The sequence below is a fragment of the Sarcophilus harrisii genome, chromosome 6, assembly GCF_902635505.1.
Source record: "Sarcophilus harrisii chromosome 6, mSarHar1.11, whole genome shotgun sequence".
Lineage (NCBI taxonomy): Eukaryota > Metazoa > Chordata > Mammalia > Dasyuromorphia > Dasyuridae > Sarcophilus > Sarcophilus harrisii.
In genome coordinates this window covers 162,788,560-162,813,731 of record NC_045431.1, presented here as the reverse complement: position 1 = coordinate 162,813,731, position 25,172 = coordinate 162,788,560, and the positions used below count along the sequence as shown (strand labels likewise).

Sequence of the window (25,172 nt, the reverse complement as noted above, 5' to 3'; positions counted from 1 at the left end):
ATCAGGATAAAGAAGAATCACAGAAATAGAAAAGAGAGGAAGGAAGAGCTAGCCATAGGCTGTGAAGAGGTCAAGAAGGAGGAAAGTCTATTAGAGGAAGTTAAAATCTTTTGCATTTTTTTGCATTTCTTCCAGTTTTATCCTTAAATGTTCTTGGGATAATTTTGTTTAATTGGGCATTTCATTAAGCTTTCCCTTCTAACATTTTTCTTCAATGTTCAATCTGTTTTTTTAGGCAGTATTTTCTACTGTAAGATTTTACAAAGAAGCTTACATACCTAATTGTGCTTACCCTTGGTTGTTCAACTTGTCTGTTTATAGTGATAATTTTTAAAGCTTGTTTAGTCTCTTACATTTCTTCAATTTCCCCAGGCAACTCCTTAAAACTCTTAAGTTGCAGAACAGTTGCAGGTCTGTATTGGGAGAGGAAGTTTCTTCACCTTGAATTTCCTACATGGAAGAAATTTTCTTGGGAACTCATCATAGTATTGTTTCTTTTGTCTATTTCCTATTTTTTAAAAAAGACTCAACACAGTTAAAATTGTATATCTCATTTATTCCTTTAGTTTGCTTTGATCTTGCTCTGAATCTGCCGATTCAGAAATGGGTCATTCCAATTTAATTTTATTTATTTTTTTGATGAGGCAATTTGGGGATTAACTGACTTGCCCAAGGTCACACAGCCAGGAAGTGTTAAGTGTCTGAGGTCAAATTTGAACTCAGGTCCTCCTGACTTCAAGACTGGTGCTCTATCTACTATGCCATCTAGTGGCCCCTTCATTTTCAATTTAAAAAAAATTACATTATCTTTTTCAACTAGCAAAAACCTACCTTTTCTCCCCCACTCCCCACCCCCAAATTGAAAATGAAAAGAAAACAAAACTCCTTTTAACAATTTTTTTTTTCTTTCTGAAGCAATTGGGGTTAAGTGATTTGCCCAGGGTCATATACCTACAAAGTGTTAAGTGTCTGAGGCTCAGATTTGAACTCGGGTCCTCCTGACTTCAGATCTGGTGCTTTATCCACTGTGCCACTTAGCTGCCCTGAATAATGTTTTGTTAAGGAAAACTAGTGCTTTATCCACAGTGCCACTTAGCTGCCCCGACTAATATGTTTTGTTAAGCAAAACATATTTGCCTTATTGCATACAAAAAGGCTCCTATTTCCCCAGTTGGTCCTACCATCCCTATTAACTATCATTATATCTCTTCTGCCTTTTGTGGCAAAAATTCTTTAGAAGGCCGTCTATAATAAATGTTTCTAGAGGATCCAAATTTATATTTTGTTTCTGAATCTAAAATGATGGCCCACCATCTCTTCCAACTTTAAAACTATGAACCTCTGATATTTTTCACTGATTCTCTCCATTTTCTCACCTTTGTATGGAAGTCACCCAATATTAAAATATATTAATTCAATTTGGAGGACCTCATTAAATTCTTTATAGAATTTCTTTTTTCTTTTTTTTTTTTTTTTTTGTTCTTACTGTAACAAATAGTATACAAACTGGTCATTTTCATAGTATTTTTCTAAATATTTTTATCTAAAAATATTTTTGTTTTTTCTAAAATTTTTCTAAAAAAAAAAAAATCACCACAAAGTTTTTTTTTTTTTTTTTTTTTTTTTTTGTTACTTTTGACTAATAGAACTAACTGCATTTTAACTTTTTTATTTACTTAAATGTGGCAAACTTATAGGCTCTTTTCATTTGGTTACAATTTTTTTTTTCTGGTTTCATTTATATTGATTGTCAAAACTGGTACAATTCAGTTCATCTAGTAATACTGGTTATTGGAAACATCTCATATTTAGAATGTCAACATTGTTCAGAGAACATCTAAACACTGTAATGCTTCTTTTAGAAAATTCATGTACTCCCTTCATTTCTGATGTGGATGATTGTGGGTGTGGGATATTGTTTGGATGTACTGGCAGGAGTATGCCAGTTTTGAAAAACTTTTTCCCTTCTCTAGGGAGATTTTTGGGGAAGAGGAAAAAAGATATTTGTAAGTCTATGATATAAAAAAGCATCAATAACAATATTTAAAATATGTAAATGGTTTGGAGTTAAATCTTTTTTGAAATTACTGTAATATTTGTTCAGAGAGTGAACTTGGCCATTTGGCTAAATACCCATGTATGAATCACAGTTAAAAATATAAATTAAATAGCACAAATTGTTGAAATTGTTAAGACTTACTATGACTAACAAGCAACTTTTTCTGTCACAAATCCCTAGATTTTTACTTCTCCCATTTTTTTGTTCTTTTACATTTACAATCAAAACAAGAAAGCCACCCCCCCTAAAAAAATCAAACCAAATTGCATTATCTTATTACAAATTCATTTTACATTTTTAAAAATTGAAAACTCCAAAGAAACATCTGAAAATTGGTTTTTAAACCACGCGCTATAATATGCCTTATTTTAAGAAAAAATGTATAAAGGTTAATGAATGCTCTTAGCACTACTTTCTGATTGTTGTATTCTTTTACCTTTTGACAGCTGCAGGAAAGTCGACATTTGTAAATATCCTTAAGCAAGTCTCTGATGATTGGGAAGTAGTTCCTGAACCTGTTGCCACGTGGTGCAGCGTTCAAAACACTCAAGATGAATTTGAGGTACAAAAATGGTATATTGCTTATTCAGTGGTGAATATGGTGATTCAGTTTTGTTTTGTTTTGTTTTGTTTTATTGGTTTGCATTCAAACCTTGTAGTTCAGAGCTATGCTGTGTTTTGTCATTTTTGTCTCTGCTATTTTTTGTAATAAAATTGAATTCAACTCTAAGTAAAGTCAACTAGCATTTTTAAAGCATCTTCTGCTAGGCACTATGCTAAATGTTAAGTTAGTTCTAAGAGACTTTTTATATTTGTTGACTTTTGTTTTTAGATAAGTCAAACCTCCTTGCTTAATTTTTCAACTCTGTTTTAATGATGACTAATATGCAATTTTACATCATTGTCAGATCTTTCCCTTTAAACTCAAATTGATATTCCATTTTTCCATATGAGTTGCAGTGTTCTATACAGTATTACAGAGGGAAAAGTGAGAGGAAAACCATGAAATTTTGTTTTTTCCAACATAGTAAAATAAAAATTTTTGATTTATTCATTATAAATTTCTATTGTCATAAATAACTGTATTTCTGGAAGATGAAGGAAACTTTAATAACTTTTTACTTTTTATGTAATTAAAAAATTTTATGTAAAAAAACTTTAAAAGCAGGCAAGGCATATAATAGTTAAAAATAGAAATGTGTAGCAGAAACCTATTGTTCATATCTTAATAGGATAAAGTACTGATAGTTATTTTTAAATTTTAGCTGCTGGTATGAGGGAAGGGTAGGTATAATTATATATTTAAAATGGAAACAGAACTTTAAATAAGTACACTCTAAACCTTGGGCATCCAAAGGAGAATACCAAAGATAGTGAAGGGTCATGATATCATATGAAGATTAATTCAAAGAACTAGAAATTTTTATCCTGGAGAAGAGAAGGTGGGTGGGTAGGTAGGACATGATAGTTGTCTTCAAGTTTTTGAAGGGCTGACATGTAGAAGAATTACACTTATTCTATTTGACTCCAAATGGCAAAACCAGGAGTAAAGGGGAGATAAATTTATTCTTCTAATCACAAAAAATTTCCTGTTATATTAGAAATCTCAAAAAATTAAATGGAAGGAAGCTGGATTTAGGGGAAAAGACAGTTCCGTTTTAGATATGTTGCAATTTGAAATACTTACGGGACATGCGTGTAATAAAAATAACTCCAATAATAGTTGGTAATGTGGAAGAGAGAATATAGAGATTGCAAACAGAGTACTTATAAATTTTTAAAACTCTTCCCATATATTAAAGTGGAACATCATTTGATTCTCATAACAACCCTGTAAGGTATATGCTGTTATTATTCTCACATATTACCACCCATAGATGAGGAAACTGAATCTGAAAAAGGCTAAATGATTTGTCCAGAGTTCACACAGCTAGTAAGTACTGAGACAGGAGTTGAATTCAGATTCTCCGGACTTCATGGCCATCACTCTTATCTATTATACTACCTAGCTGCTTCTAAGCCAAGCAGGGGGTTTTGCACAAACAAAACCAATGCAGCCAAGGTTAAAAGGGAAGCTGATAGGTAGGTAACAATTTTTACAGCCATGGTTTCTGATAAAAGCCTCATTTCTAAAAATATATAGAGAACAGAGTCAAATTTATAAGAATACAAGCCATTCTTCAGTTGACAAATGGTTAAGAATATGAGAATACAGTTTTTAGATGAAGAAATTAAAGTCATCTAAAGTCATATGAAAAATTGCTTTAAATCAGTATTTATTAGAGAAATGTAAATCAAAACAACTTGAGGGTACCATTTCACACCTATCCGAATTGGCTAAGATGACAGGAAAAGAAAATGATAAATATTGGGGGGAATGTGGGAAAAGTGGAACACAAAGCGGGGATACAGGAAGAGTGGATGACGATTGGTCTGGATTAGTCTCCAAAGGCCTCAGGGGGAACTCACCAGGAGAAGAAATGGATTAGAGAGATGGTGGGATGTTCTAGGATGTAAGGGTCATGAAGCCAGGGTGGGAAATTCAGAAAGTTAGAAGCTGGGCAGGGAAGTGAAGGAAGCATGGCCCTCACATATCCTTTTTTTTCCCACTTATATAGTTCCTTCCCTAATTCTGAGTTTAATCTCTTCTGTACTACTGAATTTGATTTCTAATTGTTCTTCTTGCTCTCTCTTCCTCTTGTCAATCCATCTGATTTGCAGTTGGCTGAATACCCCTCCTAATTGGCAAGGTCTACTTGGTCACTTCCCTGCTATCTTCAGTAGTTCTGTCATATTTCTATAATCGCTTCTGGTGGATGTTGAAGACACTTAACAATTTGGCATCAGCCAAGCTTTCCAGACTTACTTAACATTATTTCCTTTAGCAAACTACATTATAGCCAAAATGGCCAATATGATCTCATTTCATGACCTATGTCTTTGTATAATTTTATCATGGATGCTCTTCTAACTTTGGCTTTGGGCCTCTTAGAAATCTCCTGCATCTTTCTTTCTAGTATCACATCTGACAGCAGGACTTTTCTTATTTCATCCACTGCCCTTTCTAAGGTTACTCTTCATTTATATGTGTGTGTGTGTTATATTTCTAGCAGAATGGAAGGTCCTTGAGAACATATATATATATTTTTTTCTATTCTTGTCTCAATGACACAGTATAATATTAGCCTTGATTAATAAATACTTGTTGAATGACTGGAACTAGAGATTCCATTGCTTTTTATTAAGAAGGGCCTTTTTGGTTGCTGATTTGAAGCTTTTTCCTTTCTTTTTATGGTTATTGAGGATTTTTTTGTTTTTGTTTTGTTTTTTTGCCTGGTGCACCAGGTGCCCCCTGGTGGCAAAAATATTGTGATGTACTCAGTATAGCTGCCACTAATTTTGATATAATATGGGAAGGTCAGATAGTCATACCACTTTTACTGTCTCTGGCCTGGACTAGTAGTTAAATGTTACAACACTCTCCATATTTATGTGAGAAGTTTATTTTCTTGTCATACTTTATGATTTATATTGCTGTTCAGGAGTAGAGCACATGTCAGGGAAGACTTTTATCATGTCTTGTTCTTGTCATAAAAATTGCTGGATGCTTTGCCTTTGTTTCTACTACCTTGAATGTATTTGTTGGAAGAGAACTGATCTTTGAGTTTCCTTTTCCAACTCCTTTAGACATCTGCATAATTCTTCAAAGCTTCAGCAGTGTAAAGAGGGAGACTGAACTCTTTCTGGGCTACAAAGAAGCTCATATGAAAATTAATTCTGTGATCTTAGCTATAAGTACTGGATGACAGTGCACTTTCTCTTCAAAGTGGCCTTTGAAGCCATTGATTAACCTTTCCACATGGTCTCTTACAAGGTTTCATTTGGATCTCCAAATGAATCCATAGCAAAGGGTAATATTCCTAAAGATCATGTATTGTCTATGTTTTTAAAAATCAGTACAATAAAATTTCTGATCTATCAGTTAGCTCTGTTATTTTCAGTAATGGAAGGGAAGTAGGGTATTTATATAGACTAAGAAGTTAAATATTTGATGATTTTGTAACTAACAGATCAAGGTTTGCAGGATATGAATTTATCCATGTGGAGGTGAATGAATTTTACCTAAATACTCTTCCTGTACTTCTGATAGTAAATGAATAGTGAGGACTTTACAGAAGTTAGTATCAAAGAGGTTCTTTTCAGATTTAGATAATAGAAGCAGACATATATGAACTACTGACCTATTAATATAAGCTCTTTGAAGGCAAGTACTGTTACATTTTAAATTTTGTCTGCCTAGTACCTAGCTTGATTGAAATAAGACATGTTTATTTATTGACCTATAGAACAGAATTCTTTATTAAGACTACAGTCCATGTATTGACTTAATTCCAATTTCTACTTATGTAGTATGCTAACAGTGTAAGGATTGAAATAAATTCAAAACTCTTGAGTTCAGATCAGATAGTTTTATTGCTGACTTCTTTCTTGGAAGCTTTGTTTGGCTAAACTTTTGCTTTCTCTTATATACAAAAAAAGCCCCTTATCCTTCTACCTTTGAAATTGTGCCTTAGATCTTTTCAAGATTTCTAGTCCTGAGTATTCTAGGCTGCTATTCAAAATAAAGGTGTTAATTTTCTCTTCTCTATCATTTGGCACTTTCCTTTCCCTCTCAGACTATTCTTAGTCTTTGTCTGGAACACCAAGCCCTTACATGTTATCACTCTAATGGTCTCAGAAATCACTTTGTAAAATGGAACCATATAAGGTTTCATGGATCTCCTTTCCAACAGATTCAGAAGCTCTTTTGCCTTGTGAATGAGCCCTGTGTTTTATAAACTGGAAACCCGAAGTTATACCCTTTTTCTTATAACTACCTTGAAATTATCATTTTAAAAAAATCCCAAGCCAATTTTATAAAAGGTTATAAACATTTTTTCACATGTCAGTTTTCTGTTTTTCACAAGTAGATTTTCTCATTTTGAAATTTCTGAAGAAAATTATACTTTTGTAAAATGTGAAGATTGTCACTTTTTTTGTTTGATGGAATAGCATAATTTCTGGGAAAAAAAATTGTGAGCGTAGTGAAGAGACCCATGTCATCACCCGTATGGTGGATATAGAGCCTTTTTACCAGCAAAAAGTATCATGAAAGAAATGAGATTTTTATAACCTCATAGAAAAGGGACAGTCATAACAAGAATAAGACATACTATATTGCCATCTCCTTAATGTCAAAAAATTTCGAGGAATTTCCAGTGGTTGATTTTTTTTGAAAGGATGTGGACTACAGAGGATAAGAATAGTATCCTTATTTATGATATTAAATCTTGTATAGAAAATTTAATGAGCATTTTAAAAATTCTTGATAAAGAACAGAAAAAAGGAGATTGTGTGTGAAACTGCAAATCTTTTATATATAACTTGATTTTTTCTTTGCAGTATTTAACAAACTCAGAGGGTATCTTTCAAAACTGTCATTCTGGGCTATTTCAACTCCCTCATGTTATACCCAAGAAAACAGATCCAGTGAGAAGAACTAGCCGCTGGTCACACAGTTCAAATTTAGGGCCTTGGATTCCAAATCTAGCATCTTTAGATCCAAAGTAAGCAAAGCTTTAGAGAAAAGTGGAGGTGGTACTTGACAATAAAAGGTTATGATTGAGTAATGTTGACAGATAATGGATAAGGCTGAACTGCTCAACCTTTTTTTATCTTTGTGAAAGTTTTGATTAAGATAAGTGAACTTAAGTACTGTTAGTACGTATGGATTTCATTTATATTCCCTCTAAATATCCCTCTTTCCAGATCGAAGAACTTTAATACTTTTGGCCTGTGTTCATATGCCAATTTCTCTAATTTCTGGCCAGTTTAGTTTTTTTTTTCCCTATAGACCCTTTCCAGTTATATCTTTACCCTTATATGTTGTTATGATATATTTGTTTAATTTTTACCAATACTGTATATTCCTTTTATTTATTTATTTTTGAGAGGCAATTGGAGTAAGATGACTTGTCCAGGGTCCCATGGCTAGTAAGTATTAAGTATCTGAAGCCAGATTTCAACTGAGGTCCTTTTGATTTAAGGGCTGATGCTCTAGCTACTGTGCCATCTAGCTAATTTGCCAATATAGATCTTTTTATTTTGGTCCACAGTAAGTCTATCTTTAAAATCTAGTGATGTTGCTATATTTTTTCCTGTTCAGATTTCTACTCTTCCCTTCACAAGAGGCAGGTAGGTGGTACAGTGCACAGAGTGGTGGGCCTGGAGTCAGGAAGACCTGAGTTCAAATATGGCTTCAGAGACTTACTAGCTGTGTGATCATGGACAAATCACTTAATTTGTCTGCCTCAGTTTCCCCATAAAATGGGGATAATAATACCTACCTTCTAGAGGTGTTGTGAGGATCAAATGAGATTAAATTTGTAAAGCACTTAGCACAGTACCTGATATGTAGTAAGTGCTTAATAAATATTTATTTCCTTCCTTCCCTCTGTCCCTTTTTTTCTTCCTTCCTTGGACACCTGGTACAGATTTCAGCATGAATGCTGGCTAAAATCTAAAGGACTATAAAAGGTATGGTGATATCATGCAATTGTTGTAGTAACAAGAAGTGCCAGGTGTCCTGACGTCCTTATGAAATCCAGGACACTCAGTCACTACATTAAACTTCCCTAGACAGATTACAGGGATTAATGTATTTGTTCCTGTATTTATTGTTTTACATAATATCCCTAAATATGTGATCTCTAAAATGTGTGCCTTCATTATTATCTAAATGGTTATACAAATCTGGGAATGAATTCCTTAAGGAATTTGAGTGACAGTGATGAAGTGTATATGAACATAGGGTAGGCTTCTACTTCCCTAGTATACGTGCCAATAAAAATTTATTTATTGGAGCATCATGTAGGTAATTGAAATTGATCTGCAGTTTATCAAGAGAGTCCCCTTCTTGGGGGATGGGTAATAAGAAGTGGTCTTTGGCCCCTGTCAGACATTGTAAACCCAGCTGCTTGGATAGGTTCTGCATTTCAGTTCATTTGTAATTCTCATTTTTACTTTTTAGAATACTGTTTCGTTCAAGGCCTCCTGTCTTCCTGTCCCCAACTTTACTTTGTGCATACTTTATGTATTTTGTATTTGCTAGCCAATTTGCTTGTCATATTCCCTCAATAGAATGAAAGTTCTTTTAGGATAGTACTGTTGTCTTTCTAGCTCCAGCTTAACTGAGTATCTGGGATAGAGCAGGTGCTTATTCAGTTTTTATTTGAAGAATGACAAAACATTTTTGTTGAAGGGGAGAAATTTTTTTTTTTATTTAATATCCTTTTATTTACAGATTATATATGTATGGGTAACTTTACAGCATTAACAATTGCCAAACCTCTTGCTCCAATTTTTCACCTCTTACCCTCCACCCCCTCCCCCAGATGGCAGGATGACCAGTAGATGTTAAATATATTAAAATATAAATTAGATACACAATAAGTATACATGACCAAACCGTTATTTTGCTGTACAAAAAGAATCAGACTCTGAAATGTTGTACAATTAGCTTGTAAAGGAAATAAAAAATGCAGGTGGGCATAAATATAGGGATTGGGAATTCAATGAAATGGTTTTTAGTCATCTCCCAGAGTTCTTTCTCTGGGCGTAGCTGGTTCAGTTCATTACTGCTCCATTGGAAATGATTTGGTTGATCTCGTTGCTGAGGATGGCCAGGTCCATCAGAACTGGTCATCATATAGTATTGTTGTTGAAGTATATAATGATCTCCTGGTCCTGCTCATTTCACTCAGCATCAATTCGTGTAAGTATCTCCAGGCCTTTCTGAAATCATCCTGTTGGTCATTTCTTACAGAACAATAATATTCCATAATCATATACCATAATTTATTCAGCCATTCTCCAACTGATGGGCATCCACGCAGTTTCCAGTTTCTAGCCACTACAAAGAGGGCTGCCATAAACATTTGTGCACATACAGGTCTCTTTCCTGAGAACGGGAGAAATTGATTTTTATTTACCTCATATTCTCTAGTCTCAGGAATTGGTAGCATCGGTTTGGGGAACTATAGTGGACAAGATTACAGAGTGAGAACTTAACCTTCCTTAGCATTGATTTTTTTGGAAAAAATTTTAATTTTATTTTAAAAAGTCTGCTCAATTTACTTTCTTGTTTTAAAATAGGGACTGACAACTTCTCAGAAAAGTGGTGGAAATGTGCTTCAGATGATGTATGAAAAACCAGAACGATGGTCATTTACCTTCCAAATCTATGCCTGCTTAAGCAGAATACGAGCTCAACTCTGCACTCTCAATGGGAAGCTGAAAGAGACTGAGAAGCCTGTAGTGTTCTTTGAACGCTCTGTGTACAGTGACAGGTACACTGTTTGGTTCATTAGCCTTGGTTTGAAGCCAATGAGTCTGTTCAGCTTTTTTGAGTTATAAGCTGTATAAACAGTTGGGATAAATTGAGCATATAGAGGTAATGAATGATGATAGCACCTGCAGCACCTTGGTGCCAATAAGGCTCTATCCAGGCAGAAGATAGGACAAGACCCCTGTCCTTGTGTAGATTGTTTTTTGGAATGAGTTCTGCATGGTCCTCCCATCATTTCAGAAATTCCGATCTGTTCTTGTTTATGTTGAACCAAGTCTTCCCCGTCTTCCAAGGATTCTAGAATTCACAGATTCTCTGGAGTTTTTATTACACAGATTTCCAAAGGTTGTAGTAAGTGCCTTTCCTGTTCTTGATAATTTAATTTAATAGTACTGGGTACTCCCTAAATTTAAGGTTTGAACCAGACATATTAGATATGACTGGATTGCCAGCTTGGCCATTCCTTCTCTTTTTTAGCCTAGTAAGTGATAGGCAGCTGACTTTCATTAAAAAGAAATATATTAATATGTATCCATATTGTCTTTCAGATATGTTTTTGCATCTAATTTATATGAGTCTGATTGTATGAACGAAACAGAATGGACAATTTATCAAGACTGGCATGACTGGATGAACAAACAGTTTGGTCAAAGTCTTGAAATGGATGGAATAATTTATCTTCGAGCTATTCCAGAGGTGAGATATAGAAAAGCTTTTCTAGGCATCATCAGTCTTTTGCATTCTAGTATGTGATGACTGTATTTTAAAATCAGCCGGAGTCAGGAATTCAGGTTAAGGGAAAAATCTTCAATCTTTATTCTCAGTAGAAGTGAAGAAGGATCGGAGGTGAAGGGGGATTAGCAATGTGAGCAGCTGCAACAAGACACCAGCCAGCAGTCTCTTTCCGCTTCTCTCTTTTCCCCTCTGCCTCCACCCACCAAAATCATCATTTTCTATACAACACATCAGGATTTGCACAAAGTGTGGGTGGGGGCCATTCTTTCTCCAAGCATATATATTAATAGAGTATGGTCCAAATACTATTTAGCCTCATGTGCTTGGGACCTCAGTGCATCAACTCGAGCTTCAGCCCATTACACTAGTATGTTTTATCAGGGCAGCTAGGTGGTTCTGTAGATAGTGCTGAACCTGAAGTCAGGAAAACTCATCTTCTCAAGTTCAAATCTGGCTTCAGATACTTACTAATTGTGTGACCCTGGACAAGTCAGTTTCCTCATTTGTAAAATCATTTGGGGAAAGAAATGGCAAACCACTATAGTATCTTTGCCAAGAAAACTTCAAATGGTATCATAAAAAGTTTCATCAGCAATGTTTTGTCATCTATTTTTCTTATTTAGTGGTTATACAGTGAAGATTATGTATCCTAGTTTTCCATTTTTTTCAGAAAACAAGATGAAATTCTTTAGAGTATACAGTGTCATTTTCTTTGACAGATCTAAAATTCCAGATTTGGCAAGTCTTTTGACTAGATTGTTGAATGTTCCTTTTTTTGGAACATACTGCCAGCTCTTCTTCCTCTTAGATTCTTGTCTCTCTCCTCTTCCTTCATTCCATTATCATTTTCTTAATCTTTTCAGACTTTCAGGCCCATTGGTATTGATGTTGAGGAATATATTCTGGAGAAATCCCACAGCCAGCTTTCCAGACCTTGGAGGGACTTTTCCAAAAGAACTTGGGTAGAGCATGGGCTTCTAGTAAATTGGATTGTCCTGGAGTATGGGAGAGAATATAAGGTGGTTGCTGAAGATAGGAGGGAAGCCAGGAAATAATTTCATAGTGATGGGAGGAGCTACTTCTGAAATGTGACTTTGGTAACACAGCTGTTACCCTCCCTCTTCCTCCCTCCCTCCCTCCAACAATTATTGTTGTTATATGTGTAACTATAAATAGGATACTAGAAAAGCTTTAACCTTAGTAATTTCTTTCTATTTAAGGAAAAAGATTAGGGTTTTGTCTTTCTACTTCTACCTAATCTCTATCCTTAAAACAAGGTTTTTGAGAAGTAGAAATATTCTGGCTATAAAGGAAGCTCTTTCAGTAATGTGTAAATATAGTATTTCGTTAAAGAAAAGAAGCCTTCATTTCTAGTAGATTTAGAGCTGCAAGAGACCTTACAGATCATTTGGTCTAAATCTCCTACTTTCGGATGTGGAAATGGAGACCAAGAGGGATAAAGTCATTTGCCCTTGTGATGCCTTTGAGTACTTGTTCTCTGACTCCAAAACTATTTTCTCCTATGAATTTTTCTTTTTAAAAATATCTATTATTGATGCCTTTCACCTTTGAATGAATTGTCATTTCCCTTGTCTTCCCTGTCCCCAACCTTGTGAAAATGAAAATGATTAAGCAAAAACTTTCAGTAGATCATATCTAACCAATCCTATGCCATGAATCTTCTTTTATGCCATGAAGGAGGAGATGTGTTTGTCCTGGGACCTTTATTGGTTTTTCAGTTAGTCAGTCTTTTATGATTGTGAGGGATGTAGAAGACCCTTACCCAAAATGATTGCTCAGAGATCACTCAGTAGAAGGCAGAAAAGTTGTTTATTGAAAATCTCTGGAGGATGAGCCATCCCATCGGGAGATAAGAAAGAGAAAGCTCGTGATAGGAGGGCTAAAGAAGTAGTAAAGATACATAGCTTTTATATAAGAAATTACATCACAAGGAAGAGAGCATTGAGAAAGGGAGGGGGAGGCATCTAATTGGTTGCTGCTATTTGGAGAGATTGATTGTAATGGAAGGTTTCAGGGAAATCTCCTGATTTCTAGGAAACAGAAAATCAGGCCTTCAGGCTTAATCAAGCAGATAGTGGTCCAGCTAACAGACTAAATATCAATTAATATCAAATACCAATAAATGTCATCATCTCAGGTTAAGTAAATATATTTCTAGCTGGCCAAGGCTCAAATATGCGCCTGCACGTATTATACAGGTCATAGGGGAAACACAGAAATAATGAAAATAAAATACAGAAAAAGAATTCATACATTCCTGTTAAGTTCACCTTATCTCTCTATTCCATACATGACTATAAAGGAACATTTTGGTGTATACTAATGTCTACAAGTGCTAATGTCTTATGACTCATGCCCTTTAAGTGTTATCAAAATCTTATGCACACTTCATTATATTAGATTTAGATAACATAGAAGTGGGCATGTCATTTAGCATTAAAAAAATTTTCAGTTTTGATAGTTTTAGCTTCTTGTAGCCATCCTGTGACGAGGCTTATTTGAATTCCTTTGCCCTCTGTGCAGTTTCCTTCTAGCAAACTGTTTCATTATGGGATGGGGTGAGGTGGGGTGAGGAAGAGACTTTACAACTGAACTCTGAATTCATACCTATGCCTACTTTCCCAGAATACTAAGGTAAGAGGTCCTTCCCTATTATGGCATTGTCCCTTTTTAGGAGGGACTTTTCCCTTTATAAATGAAGAGAATGTACACTTGGTTTCCTTGGGCTACTGAAGATCAAGGCCTACCTTTGCACTTGTAAGAGGGCTAGAGCAAAAGTGGAAGGTGATTTGAGTTAGCTTTCCAAACAATATTCAAACAGATCTACTTTCTCATACAAAGATTAAATATAGACAAACTACTCAAGATGCTCCTGAAGGGATTTGCCATCATGATTTCAGGCAAGAGTGAGTAGAAAAAGAAAAGTTGATTCAAGAGAAAAAAAGAGAGATGGTCCAGCTAGAGAACACACAATCACATCTTCTATTTCTAAGAAACCTTCACTTGTAGGGGCAGTGGTTAGAGCACTAGCCCTTACATCAGGGAGGACCCGAGTTCAAATCTGGACTCAGATATTTAACACATCCTAGCCTTTGTGACCCTGGGCAAGTCACTTAGTCCCAGTTGCCTCAGGGGGGGAAAAAAAACTAGAAATCTCACTTGCATCCCATTTCTGCAGCCAACTTTAGAGATGAGTCCTTAACAGAGGAAGAGGAGAATTTAGAGGAATAAGGGCATGATGTTGACACTGAGCTCTGCTGGCAGAACTAGAAAAAGTAAAAAAAGAAAGCTGAAGAAATTTCTGGAAGGAATAGGAACTAAAGGCTGAAAAAGAGAGGATTTGGGTGGAAAATATCTTCAGTGGAAACCTTCTCCTTAATCTCTCTTGTCCCTTTCAGTCTCCGGCTAATTCAAAGTAAAGAGAAGGTGGGATGATGCCGTCTTTAAAAACTGTATTAAAGGAATAGATGAACTGAAAAGGGATAAAAGATTTGTGAATGATACCCTTTGATAACAATTTCACAAAAAGTTCATGGAGAGATATATCAAGTAGGACATTTTTATATGCTTAATTATTAAAAGGGGAGATCATTAAAACTCTTAAGGGGCATTCTAGCTTTACTTCCATCAGGATTTTCTTCATAGTTAGTAGATTTCCTGCTTTGAACATTTAAAAATATTTTATTTGATAATGGCACCCTAGATTTAGGAATTGTCTTAATCCTCAATTAAATTAAATCCTTAATTTATATTTTATTAAACCAGTTAGTGTTCTGTGAAAAAAAAATTCAATTTCATATAATTTTAAGGAACTATTTTGGTAATAACTTGAAAACACATTCTGGGTACCAAACACTTTTAAACTTAGCTCAGGTTTTGATTTACAAATTCCATGCTTGATATATAATATATAATTTATGTTTGAGAAAAATCATGAGAGAAATAGGATAATATATTACAAGCTGAATCTGTTATTTAATGGTCACTTTATGCTATAACTTATTTATCCAATTCCATTTGTTCTATTCTTATCTTCAATGAAGTGTTTTCTTCACTTACTTTTTTTATATCTTTTTCTAATTGTCCAATTTGTTCTATGGAATGTTTTTCCCTTTCGCCAATTTTATTCTTTAGAGAGCTATTTTCTGTTTCCAGTTCACTAATCCTATTTTTCAAGGATTTGATTTCTTTATCCACTCTGTCTTTAAATGAGTGGGGTGACTTCTCCAGACTCTTGCCAAGCCTCCCTCTCCTTTTTCCATTTTTCTTCTAGCTCTTTTGTGAGAGCCTTTTTAATTTCTTCTATGAGATTCATCTTTGCTGAGGAACAGATGATCTCCTCCTGTGGGGATTCACCTGAAGATAATCTGTTTTTAGTCTCCTCAGGGTTTAGTCTGTTCTCTGTCTGTATAAAAGCTGTCAATCGTTAAAGTCCTCCCAAACCTCAAATTAACTAAAAACTGTAAACAGTGAAAAAAACTTTTTTACTTATTAACAAATTTTCCAAAAGTAAATATATAGTTTTGCTTAAGATGGAACTAAAAAACCAGAAAGATAGTGTTTGATTTTTATATTTTAAAATTAGCAGATTGTGAAAAGTAATAATTTTTTTTCTTTTTTTTTTTTTTTTTTTTTTTTTTTTGTTGTTGTTGTTGTTTCTTTAGAAATGTTTAAATAGAATTTACTTGAGGGGAAGAGAAGAAGAACAAGAAATTCCTCTTGAATACTTAGAAAAACTACATCATAAACATGAAAGCTGGCTCCAGAATAGAACACTGAAGTAAGACTCTGAAAAATTCTGTTCCACGTTTATCTTCAAATGGTTTGTTCTAAAGATTTTAAGCTGAAACCTGGCAGGTGATAATGATAACATGTACAATCAGAATTTTTTTAAGCAATGATAGGTGATTGAGAAAGTAACTGGGATAACAGGATGTTTTAACAGACAACTATTTTTTTTAGCATTTCAATTCACAAGAAATTCAGTAACCTGGACAACATGATGCAGATTATTTTATTTAGGAGATTTAAAAATAGGTCCTTTGACTCTAAATGTAGTGAGCTTTCCTGTATATCACACTATTTTATGTGTAATGCACTGTGTTGGTTATTGAAGATATAAATATGGTGATTCAGCATAGGGCATGGTCCTAAGTAGTTGAATTTGTGAAGTAACAAGGATGTTTTGTGGTCTACCATATTACATAAGAAAGGAAGATTTGTTATGTAAAGTTAATTGATTTCAGAAAAGGAATTCCTCTATATGGATGTTTTTCAGGATTATTTTGCATGTCAAGGGCTCTGTCTGAGCCCTGAAGCAAGGTATGTTAAAATTGTGGAATGACAGAAATAACTTAAGAAAACTAAAATGGAAATAGGATTTTATACTAAAAAAAATGCTTTAGTTTAGCTTTTTAAAATGCTTTATTTACCTTAAAAAGGTGATGAATAAATTTCAATGACTTTACATAGTTGTAGAGCTCTAATTAGAATTGAAGACTCATGATTCTCAGCCTAATATTCTTTCTGGTAGAGTAAGAAGAGGCGTTCATTGATAACTTTTATTGTTAGCATTCTTTTTTTTTTTTTTTTAATTGAGTTCTAAATTCTTTCTCTCCATCCTGTCCCCCTCCTCCTATCCATTGAGCAGGCAAACAATATGATATCAATTATACAGGTAAAATCATGCAAAATGTATTTCCTTATCAGGTGTACCATCAAAAAAAAAAAAAAAAAGCAAAAGAAAGAACATGAGAAAATCATACTTCAATTTGCACTCAATTCTTCAGTTCTCTCTGTGAACATGGATGGCATTTTTCATCATCAATTCTTTGGAATTGTTTTGGATCATTGTATTGAATAGAATAGCTAAATCTTTTACAGTTGATCATATTATTGTTACTGCACACTATTATCTCCTGATTCTGTTCACTTTACTTTGCATCAGTTCATTTATTTTCCCATGTTTTCCTGAAACCATCCCTCAATCATTTCTTATAGCATAGTAATGCTCCATCACAATCATAAGCCACAACTTGTTCAACCATTCCCCAATTGATAGACATCCCCTTAATTTCCAGTCACAAAAAGATGAACTAGATAAACTTTAAAGTCTTTTCTAGCCCTAAAATCTCCTATGATGAATTCTCACAGGAATGCAAAATAAAAGTTTTAGTCTTTTTTAACTCTTCCCTTTAAAAATTTTTTTTTCTATCAAGTCCAATAATTTCAAATTGTCTCATGTATCCATATCTTTCAATGGGCCCACTACCACCACCAGATCCACCTTACTTCTTGTCTGTCTTCCATTTAATTTATCCTGCAAATTATTGCCAGATTAATCTGCCTCTAAAGCATAGTTCTGGTCTTGACTCTCCACTGGATCAAAAGTCTTTTACTGGCTCAGTTTTATCTGCCAAACATAAATCCAGACTATTTTGCTTAGAATTCAATGCAATATCCAACATCCCTTCAACATCCTTTTCATGTACTCTGAACCCCAGCCAAATTAAACTACTTGATGTTTCCTGAACATACTCTTACATCTTTCAAACACCTTACTTTGCTTATAAGTGTTCCCATCTTGAATAGTTTTTGCTTTTTCTATTTCCTTTTTATTCCTTTAAAAAAATACCTTTTTTTTTTTTTTTTTTTTTAAACAGAACCAACTTTGATTATCTACATGAGATACCCATTTTAACACTGGATGTTAATGAAGATTTTAAGGACAAGCATGAAAATCTCATTGAAAAGGTAAATTATGACAAGGAATATTAATTTTCCAGCTCATTTTAATCTTAGTTAGAAATCATTTATTTTTCATTGTGATTTAAAGAAGAAATTATTTAATATTAGATTGACTTAATGTTAATAATGGAAACTGTTAAGATTATGACTCCCTGAAATTGCAGATAGTTACAAATAAATTAATTAGGACATTATTAAATTTGTAGATTTCTTGATACAAAATCAATTTGCACTGTAATTTAGTATTAAAGTTTTTAGTTCTTTCTTTGACTTGTACCACTTTCATTTGTGTGGTGCCATTCCCTCTACAAAAGAGTCAAGGGGCAGAATTTTGCCAGGTTCAGGTGTAGTGCTGGGATTTCAGTGTATGCATTCTCTTCTTTAATGTTTGGGCCTGAAGTTGCAGAAAAAAGATCCTAGAAACAGGGAAGCTTATTCAGCAAAGGAAAAATGCACTATAAGTAGGCTACTGGTTTGATTTCTGTTTCTCTACTCTTTGCCAAAAAAACCTAAATTCAGTCTATTAGAAGAGATGCAATTTTAAAATGGAAATCACTGAGGAAATAGGCTTTTCTTAATTAAATTCATTAATTCATCTTATAAATGTATGAACTTGGGACATTCACTTGACTTCTTAGTGTTCCAGGCAACTGTCCAGAGCTATACATTGCTGAACAGTTTTATATTTTCATTGGTCAAAAGAAGTTTCTTCATCAGGAGTTCCAGCAACAAAATTATAGTTCTAACCCTTTAAAAAAAAATTAAATCCATAAAGAAGTTCTTTTATACTAATTGATCACCTCAGTAAAATATAAGGTCTTTCAAGGACATCATTGTCTTTATCTAGCCCCTTGTACAATGCTTAGGTTAATAAATTTCTTTGAATTGAGGGGATGAGGTGGGCAGGGTTTTTCTTCCAGACAATAGTTATCTTATTCAACCTAGAGAGTAATAATTGAGAGAAATACTGTTAAAGGTATTTCCCTTTTTCCTCCGAATTGATTCTGTAGATCAGTCTGTTAAAGACAATAAGCATTGCAAACAACTATATATAAATGAGATTTATATAGAATAAGAAATTATTAATGGAGTTAAGGCACTCAAATTAAGAGGGATTAAGGAAGATTTCTTCTATAAGATAGGAATTTAAGTGGGACTTGGAGGAAGCCCCAGAAACCAGGAGAGACAAGAAGCTATATTATTTTCCCACAAAGCACTTGATTTGCTGTTTAATATTGAAATTAAGTTTAAATATGTTTTTAAACAGTGAAAAGTATGTATGTTATGGTTCATAAATAATCATAGATCATATAATTAATATTATAACATGTTTGTTTTATAGATCCTATGAATAACATTCTAAGTATGTCATCATTAAGTACCAAAATTTGATTAATATCCCCTGGGAAGTAATTGCAGGTTATATGATAGCTACTTTGCAGACTTTGGGATCTCAACCAATTATATATTTTAAAAATAAGCCATTATGTTTAATTTTGAAAGTTAAAATTGTTTACTATGTTTGCAAATAAAGCCCCAATTCAAAATTGGATAACATTTTTATACCATTGTAGCAGAAGGACAAGGATATTTTTAAGAAATATTATGTAAGTAAGACAAACATACTTTTAGGCTTTAGCAATATTATAAAATTTTTTCCTCTTGGAGACCTAGCATATGATTTCATCAGTTTTTTTTTTTTTAATTTTTGCAACAGCTTTGTTTGAAATTTGAGATATTTTCACAACTGGAGAGAAGTGACTAAAACTAATTAATAATATCATTTCCTATTTATATTCTTTGCTGACATAAGAGATAATAAAGGAAAATATTAATGTGCTTAGAATATGTAAAAACTTTAATAAATATGCAAGACAGTTAATTTGATTCATTGACATTGTATCAATTCTAATTTTTATAAGAATTACCATCACATAAATGCAAATTTATTTTATGAGTATAGGGAGAAATGTTTTTTGTTTTGCTTTGTTTTAAAGCAAATAAGACTAGGAAAGATTTTAATTTGGCTTGTGGTCATCTGAAAATTTGCTCAGTACCATTTGGTGGATGAAATATTAGGAGAGACTGTCTCTCCAGTGCTCTTGCTGTCCAAGTTTCCCCCCCATTGGTTTCATTCTTTGTATGGCCCCCACTCTTTTCTGTTTCATCTTGTGTCTCCTATAGTTGTTAGATTTCTTAGTTTGAGTGGTTTCAGCTTCCTTCTTGTCATTCAACCTTGGCAGGTTTGTGGCAAAGTAAATAGAGGTCTATCTTTGTAGTCTGGGAGAAACCTGGGTTTAAGTCTTCAGTCACATACCAGCTGTGTGACCCCAGACCAATTATTCTATCTGCATCCCAGACAAGTCACAAAACCTGCAAAGAAAAGCTGGAAATGCATCATAGGAGGGAAGAATAACCCATATGATAAAAGAAGGCCGAAGCTGGACCACACCCATTCTTGACCTGAATTTCAGAAAACTTAACTTGTTCCAGGAAAAAAAGATTTATTGTGATTTTTTTTTTTGGGGGGGGTGTTTTTCTTTTTTTTTTTTATTGTGATTTCTTGCCATAAAAGCAAAGTGAACATATTTGAGGAGAGGTTAGAAAATAAACTGCTGCACATTTAACAGTTATTTCTTTTCTTTTTTTATATATCTTTTTATTTACAAGATATATGCATGGGTAATTTTTCAGCATTGACAATTGCAAAATCTTTTGTTCCAACTTTTCCCCTACTTCCCCCCACCCCCCTCCCCCAGATGGCAGGTAGACCAATACATGTTAAATATGTTAAAGTATATGTTAAATACAGTATATGTATACATACAGGATGAGAATCTTAAATTTCTTCTCTTTTTTTTTTTTTAATAGCCTTTTATTTACAGGTTATATGCATGGGTAACTTTACAGCATTAACAATTGCCACAAACCTCTTGATTTAACAGTTATTTCTAGTGAAGTACTTTTTCTTTAATTTTAATAATTGCTTTTCCTGCTTAATGAGATGTTTCTGGTCAATTCTTGATATACATATTTGAAAAAATAAATTGATTTACAAATAACTTGAGAGTAATGTGCCATTAATAACGACACAAGACAGTATAAGATACTTAGTAGTAAAAATGCTCTTGGTTCATAGGAGAGAGATCATTTTCTAGCCTTTTTCCATCCTCTGTAGGGGTGACCAGAATAAGGAAGTATTGAACTAAGATCCATAGCAGCTCATTGTGACATGAAGAAGAGATAGAAAATAGGAGTGTTAATCTGTTGCAAGACCCAGCAGTCTTGGTGATTCCTAGAGCCCTTGTGATTAGTTTATACTATTTTCACTTCACCATAATTTCTAATTTTTGAAGTTTGTCACTTAGAATGACAGTTTCAGTCCTGTAAAGGGCAGGAACTCTGTATGATTGATTTAATCCTACAACAAGCTGTTAACTCTGTAAAATTAAGATGATTCCCTAGTACTTAGTATAGTTCAAAAGTTGACACCTATTCTGTAAGATTGACACCTACAATGATGTACTTTAGAGTATATAAGAGCTAAGAAATCTGGGAGGAGAGACAGATTTCAAGATAAGAGATCCTCATGGTGGCTCTCCTGCCTCCTGCAATGAAACCAAGACCCATTCCAGAGGGCCTCCAGAAAGCTAGCCAGGCCCCAGGTGAAGGAGACAAATTGTGAAAGAGATAATAAAGACTTTGGACTTTATTCCTGATTATTCTTCTGGTGATTACTCTGCTAAAACCAAGGCTGGTCCGGAGACTTCCAGAAAGCTAATCAGGACATTACACAGTCCAAGAAATTGTCATGGCTTATAAAAATTCTTTATTTGCAAAAAAGAGACTTAATGAGATAATTAGAAAAGAATAAGTAAAACTATTAAGGGAATTTTATCACATTTGTTCCTCAATGTCCTCACAAGATCATAAAACCCAAGAATGGCATGGGGCTTGAGCTCAGAGTTGTGAAGATTTGCTGTCATTCCATTTGGCTTCTAATAGGTTTTTTTTTTTTAATCTGTGTGTGTGTGTGTGTGTGCGTGCGTGTGTGTGTGTGTGTTTGTGTGTGTGAGAGAGAGAGGCAATTGGGGTTAAGTGACTTGCCCAAGGTCAGGAAGTATTAGTGTCTGAGGCTGGGTTTGAACTCAAGTCCTCCTGATTCCAGGGCCAGTGCTCTATCCACTGTGCCATATAACTACCCTACCTTCTAATAAATTTTAATTTAAAATGTTAGTATAATAACTCAAAATTTCAGCACCATGTTTATTTTAAGGTCCATTTAGAAAATAGGTTTATGAAAATGTAAATGAAAGACCTTGAGGGATCTAACATTTATGAACATGCCTTTTTTCTTTTTCCCTAGGTCAAGGAATTTTTGAGCACTTTATAATATTACAGAAGTCAATTTACAGCCAGTGATTGAAGTACTTGAGTTTTCTGCATTTTCACCTTTGACGTAATCCCAACTGAAAACGTGAATCATGCATGAACTGTGCAGTGTTTTTTCTTTAGAAAATCTGTGTAAAAGACGATGACCACATTTTTAGCATCTCGTAACTATGGAAACCTTTATGAAATTATATCGCAAAAACATGACTTCAGTATGAATTAAGGTAGTTTTAAACTATGATGTTTTTAAAAAAAGCTTGTCTTGAAATTTTTTATATTATAATTTTACTATTCATTTTAATATTAAGGTGAGAGTTCAGTGGATTAACTATTTTAAATGCACTGATTTTTATAAAAGAGACTTGGTTTCAAATTACCAAAATATTTTTAAAATATCTACATATTTTGTGAGTTGTTTTTATTTTTCATAAGTTGTTTTGTCTGCTTAGGTTAGATATGTACATTGAGGTTGTAAATTCATCATGAAATAAAGTTGGATTTAAAACTTTATTTTTAAAAAACTTTTGGGGCAAGATTTTTTTGTAAAAAGGTAGCAGTCTTGTGTGATTATTTATTTACTGTCTGCTGTTTTTTGAACATGTAAGTATTTAGTCTTAATAAGTATATATTTTCCTATTTGAAGAAGAGGTGGGATTCTTAATGAAAGAGGGAAGAGTTTCCAAGCAGTGTGGGAATAACAAGATGAAGCCCAGCAGTAAATTTCATTTCATTTTTCACTGGACCTCTTTAGTAACTCTCAAGAACAGAAGGGTAATTAACCATGTATAGATAATTCAGAATATGGACAAACTTCCTGGTAGTTTAAATTAATTTCCTTCTGTTCAGTGATGTCTCAGTTAGCTGCTGACCGACTAAACTTGGCTTCATATTCTAGAGCCAAGACTTTAGCTTCCATGTGCATATGAGGTTTATGAGGATCATTCACCCTTTTTCACACAGAAAAATTTATGCATCCATACATATGTACTTAATAATTCATCTTTCCTAGTTTTCTCTTAAGTGCCAAATTGTACAAGATATCATTACCATTTATTGCCAGCAGTTGCTGTGTTCTGTAGTCCTCCCACTTAATGTATTTATAGGATAAATATGGACTGCGCCTTCGATTCTTTTAGGGAATTTCTTGGTGATGAAACTCTTTGCAATGCATCTTTTTTGTAACTTATAACCCATGAATATTGTCTGGAGCATTGAATGAATGAAAAAAACATTTAAGTTCTATGTGTTAAGTACTACATTAAGTGCTAATGATGTAAATATAAAAAGCTAAATAGTTCTTGTTTTCAAGGAACTTATATTCTAATTAGAGCAGACTATGGATGGAAAAACCTCAAAGACCTAAGGGTTCATTGACATAAAGATGTAAGGTTCAGTGTTTCCTACATTATGTCAGTAAGGAGGTCTGTAGGAGGTAGAGGCAAGACAGATGGTAAACTCTGGTGGTCCTCCAGCTCACCAGAAGTAGGAGAGTTGATGACTCTCATGTCACTATCCATGAATGACATGGAGCAGGAAGAAGTCAAGAAGGATGGGTAATAAAGGTATTTCTACTGTGGATTCCAGAAGGAAGTGAAGGTGATGGCAGATTGCTTCTGCCCATTGTCATGCCAAGGGTAACACAACATGTTTCTATATTTATAATAAAGTGCTTAAATTTTCCTTTAGAGCATAATATTTAATCCTTAAACTACAGAATGTTTTGATATTTTGGGGATTTTCAAATGACCAATGGGAATCATCTGCACATAACACTTTTTTTTCCTTAGAAATTTATAATCTTAAATTTGTGCTTTTGTTTCAAGGTAGGATGTCAATTTAAAATTGAATTAAAGTAACCAAATTGTTCTTTTCTCAATAGTTTATATGATGCCCTAGAATACATATATTTTTTTTAATTTTTGCACTCCAAACTTGAAAACCATTTTCATATATTTTGCAGAATCATAGAGGATTGTACATGAAATTTAAAATCTATTAAAAGAGCTTGCTTTTCTTTTTTTTTTCTTTTCTTTTTCTTTTCTATATATAATAAATTTTAATATGTAATGTTCAAAGTTCTGCTTCTTTGTGTTTCTTTCTGACCTTCCTTCTGTTCACTCTTTTTGGGAGATTTCAAGAACATAATCCTTAGATTTCTTTCTCTCACTGGTACGGTAGATATTTCCCTCATCTCATCACTTCTCCAAAAACAAACAAACAAAAACTTGGAAAAATTGAATCAAATTGGCTGTGTCAGAAAACTTGTCTCATTCTAAACTTTGAGTCCAGATCTTTCTTAGTATGTGGGTAGCAGACTTCATCTCTCTAGAATCATGGGTGATGATTATATTGAGTAGACTTACTTTGTATTTCTTGATTTGGTTTTGAAATGTGTTACTGTATTTTTTTTTCTCTTCGTTTTGTAAGTTTTTCTTCTTAGTCTTGCTGGCTTCAGTATCTTTGCACATAGGGCTTTCAAGTTTTCTTTGAAACTGACATAAAGTTTTACATATACTGTTGTATTCAAATACCGTAGTTTATTCAACCATTCCCTAATTGACGAGTACCTCTTTAATTTATAGAATTCTTTGCTTCAACAGAAAGAGCTACTATAAATGTTTTACATATGTATACTTCTCTTGATCTCTGCAATATGGATCTCATAGGGGTACTGCTGGATCAAAGGGGGTGGATAATTTAGAAGTTTTTTTGGGGGGGAGTACTTTTTTTTTTAAAACCTCATATCCTTTGATCATCTATCATTTGGGAAATGACTCATAAATTAGAATCAGAGACAAATCAAGACAGGCTGGACCAAGATAATAAAAATGA

The 25,172-nt window shown here is 33.7% G+C and overlaps 1 protein-coding gene across 1 annotated transcript in view; it reads left to right on the top strand.

The window, feature by feature from the left end:
- The window catches only part of DCK (deoxycytidine kinase), a 33,932-nt gene extending 11,071 nt beyond the window's left edge, over positions 1–22,861 (top strand). The window contains exons 2-7 of the mRNA XM_031944259.1: positions 2,506–2,621; positions 10,253–10,446; positions 10,994–11,141; positions 15,866–15,981; positions 17,864–17,954; positions 22,315–22,861. Of these exons, the coding sequence (XP_031800119.1) occupies positions 2,506–2,621; positions 10,253–10,446; positions 10,994–11,141; positions 15,866–15,981; positions 17,864–17,954; positions 22,315–22,341 (692 nt within the window). The 3' untranslated portion in view covers positions 22,342–22,861. The remainder of the gene's footprint in view (positions 1–2,505; positions 2,622–10,252; positions 10,447–10,993; positions 11,142–15,865; positions 15,982–17,863; positions 17,955–22,314) is intronic.
- The last annotated feature ends 2,311 nt before the right edge of the window (positions 22,862–25,172 follow it).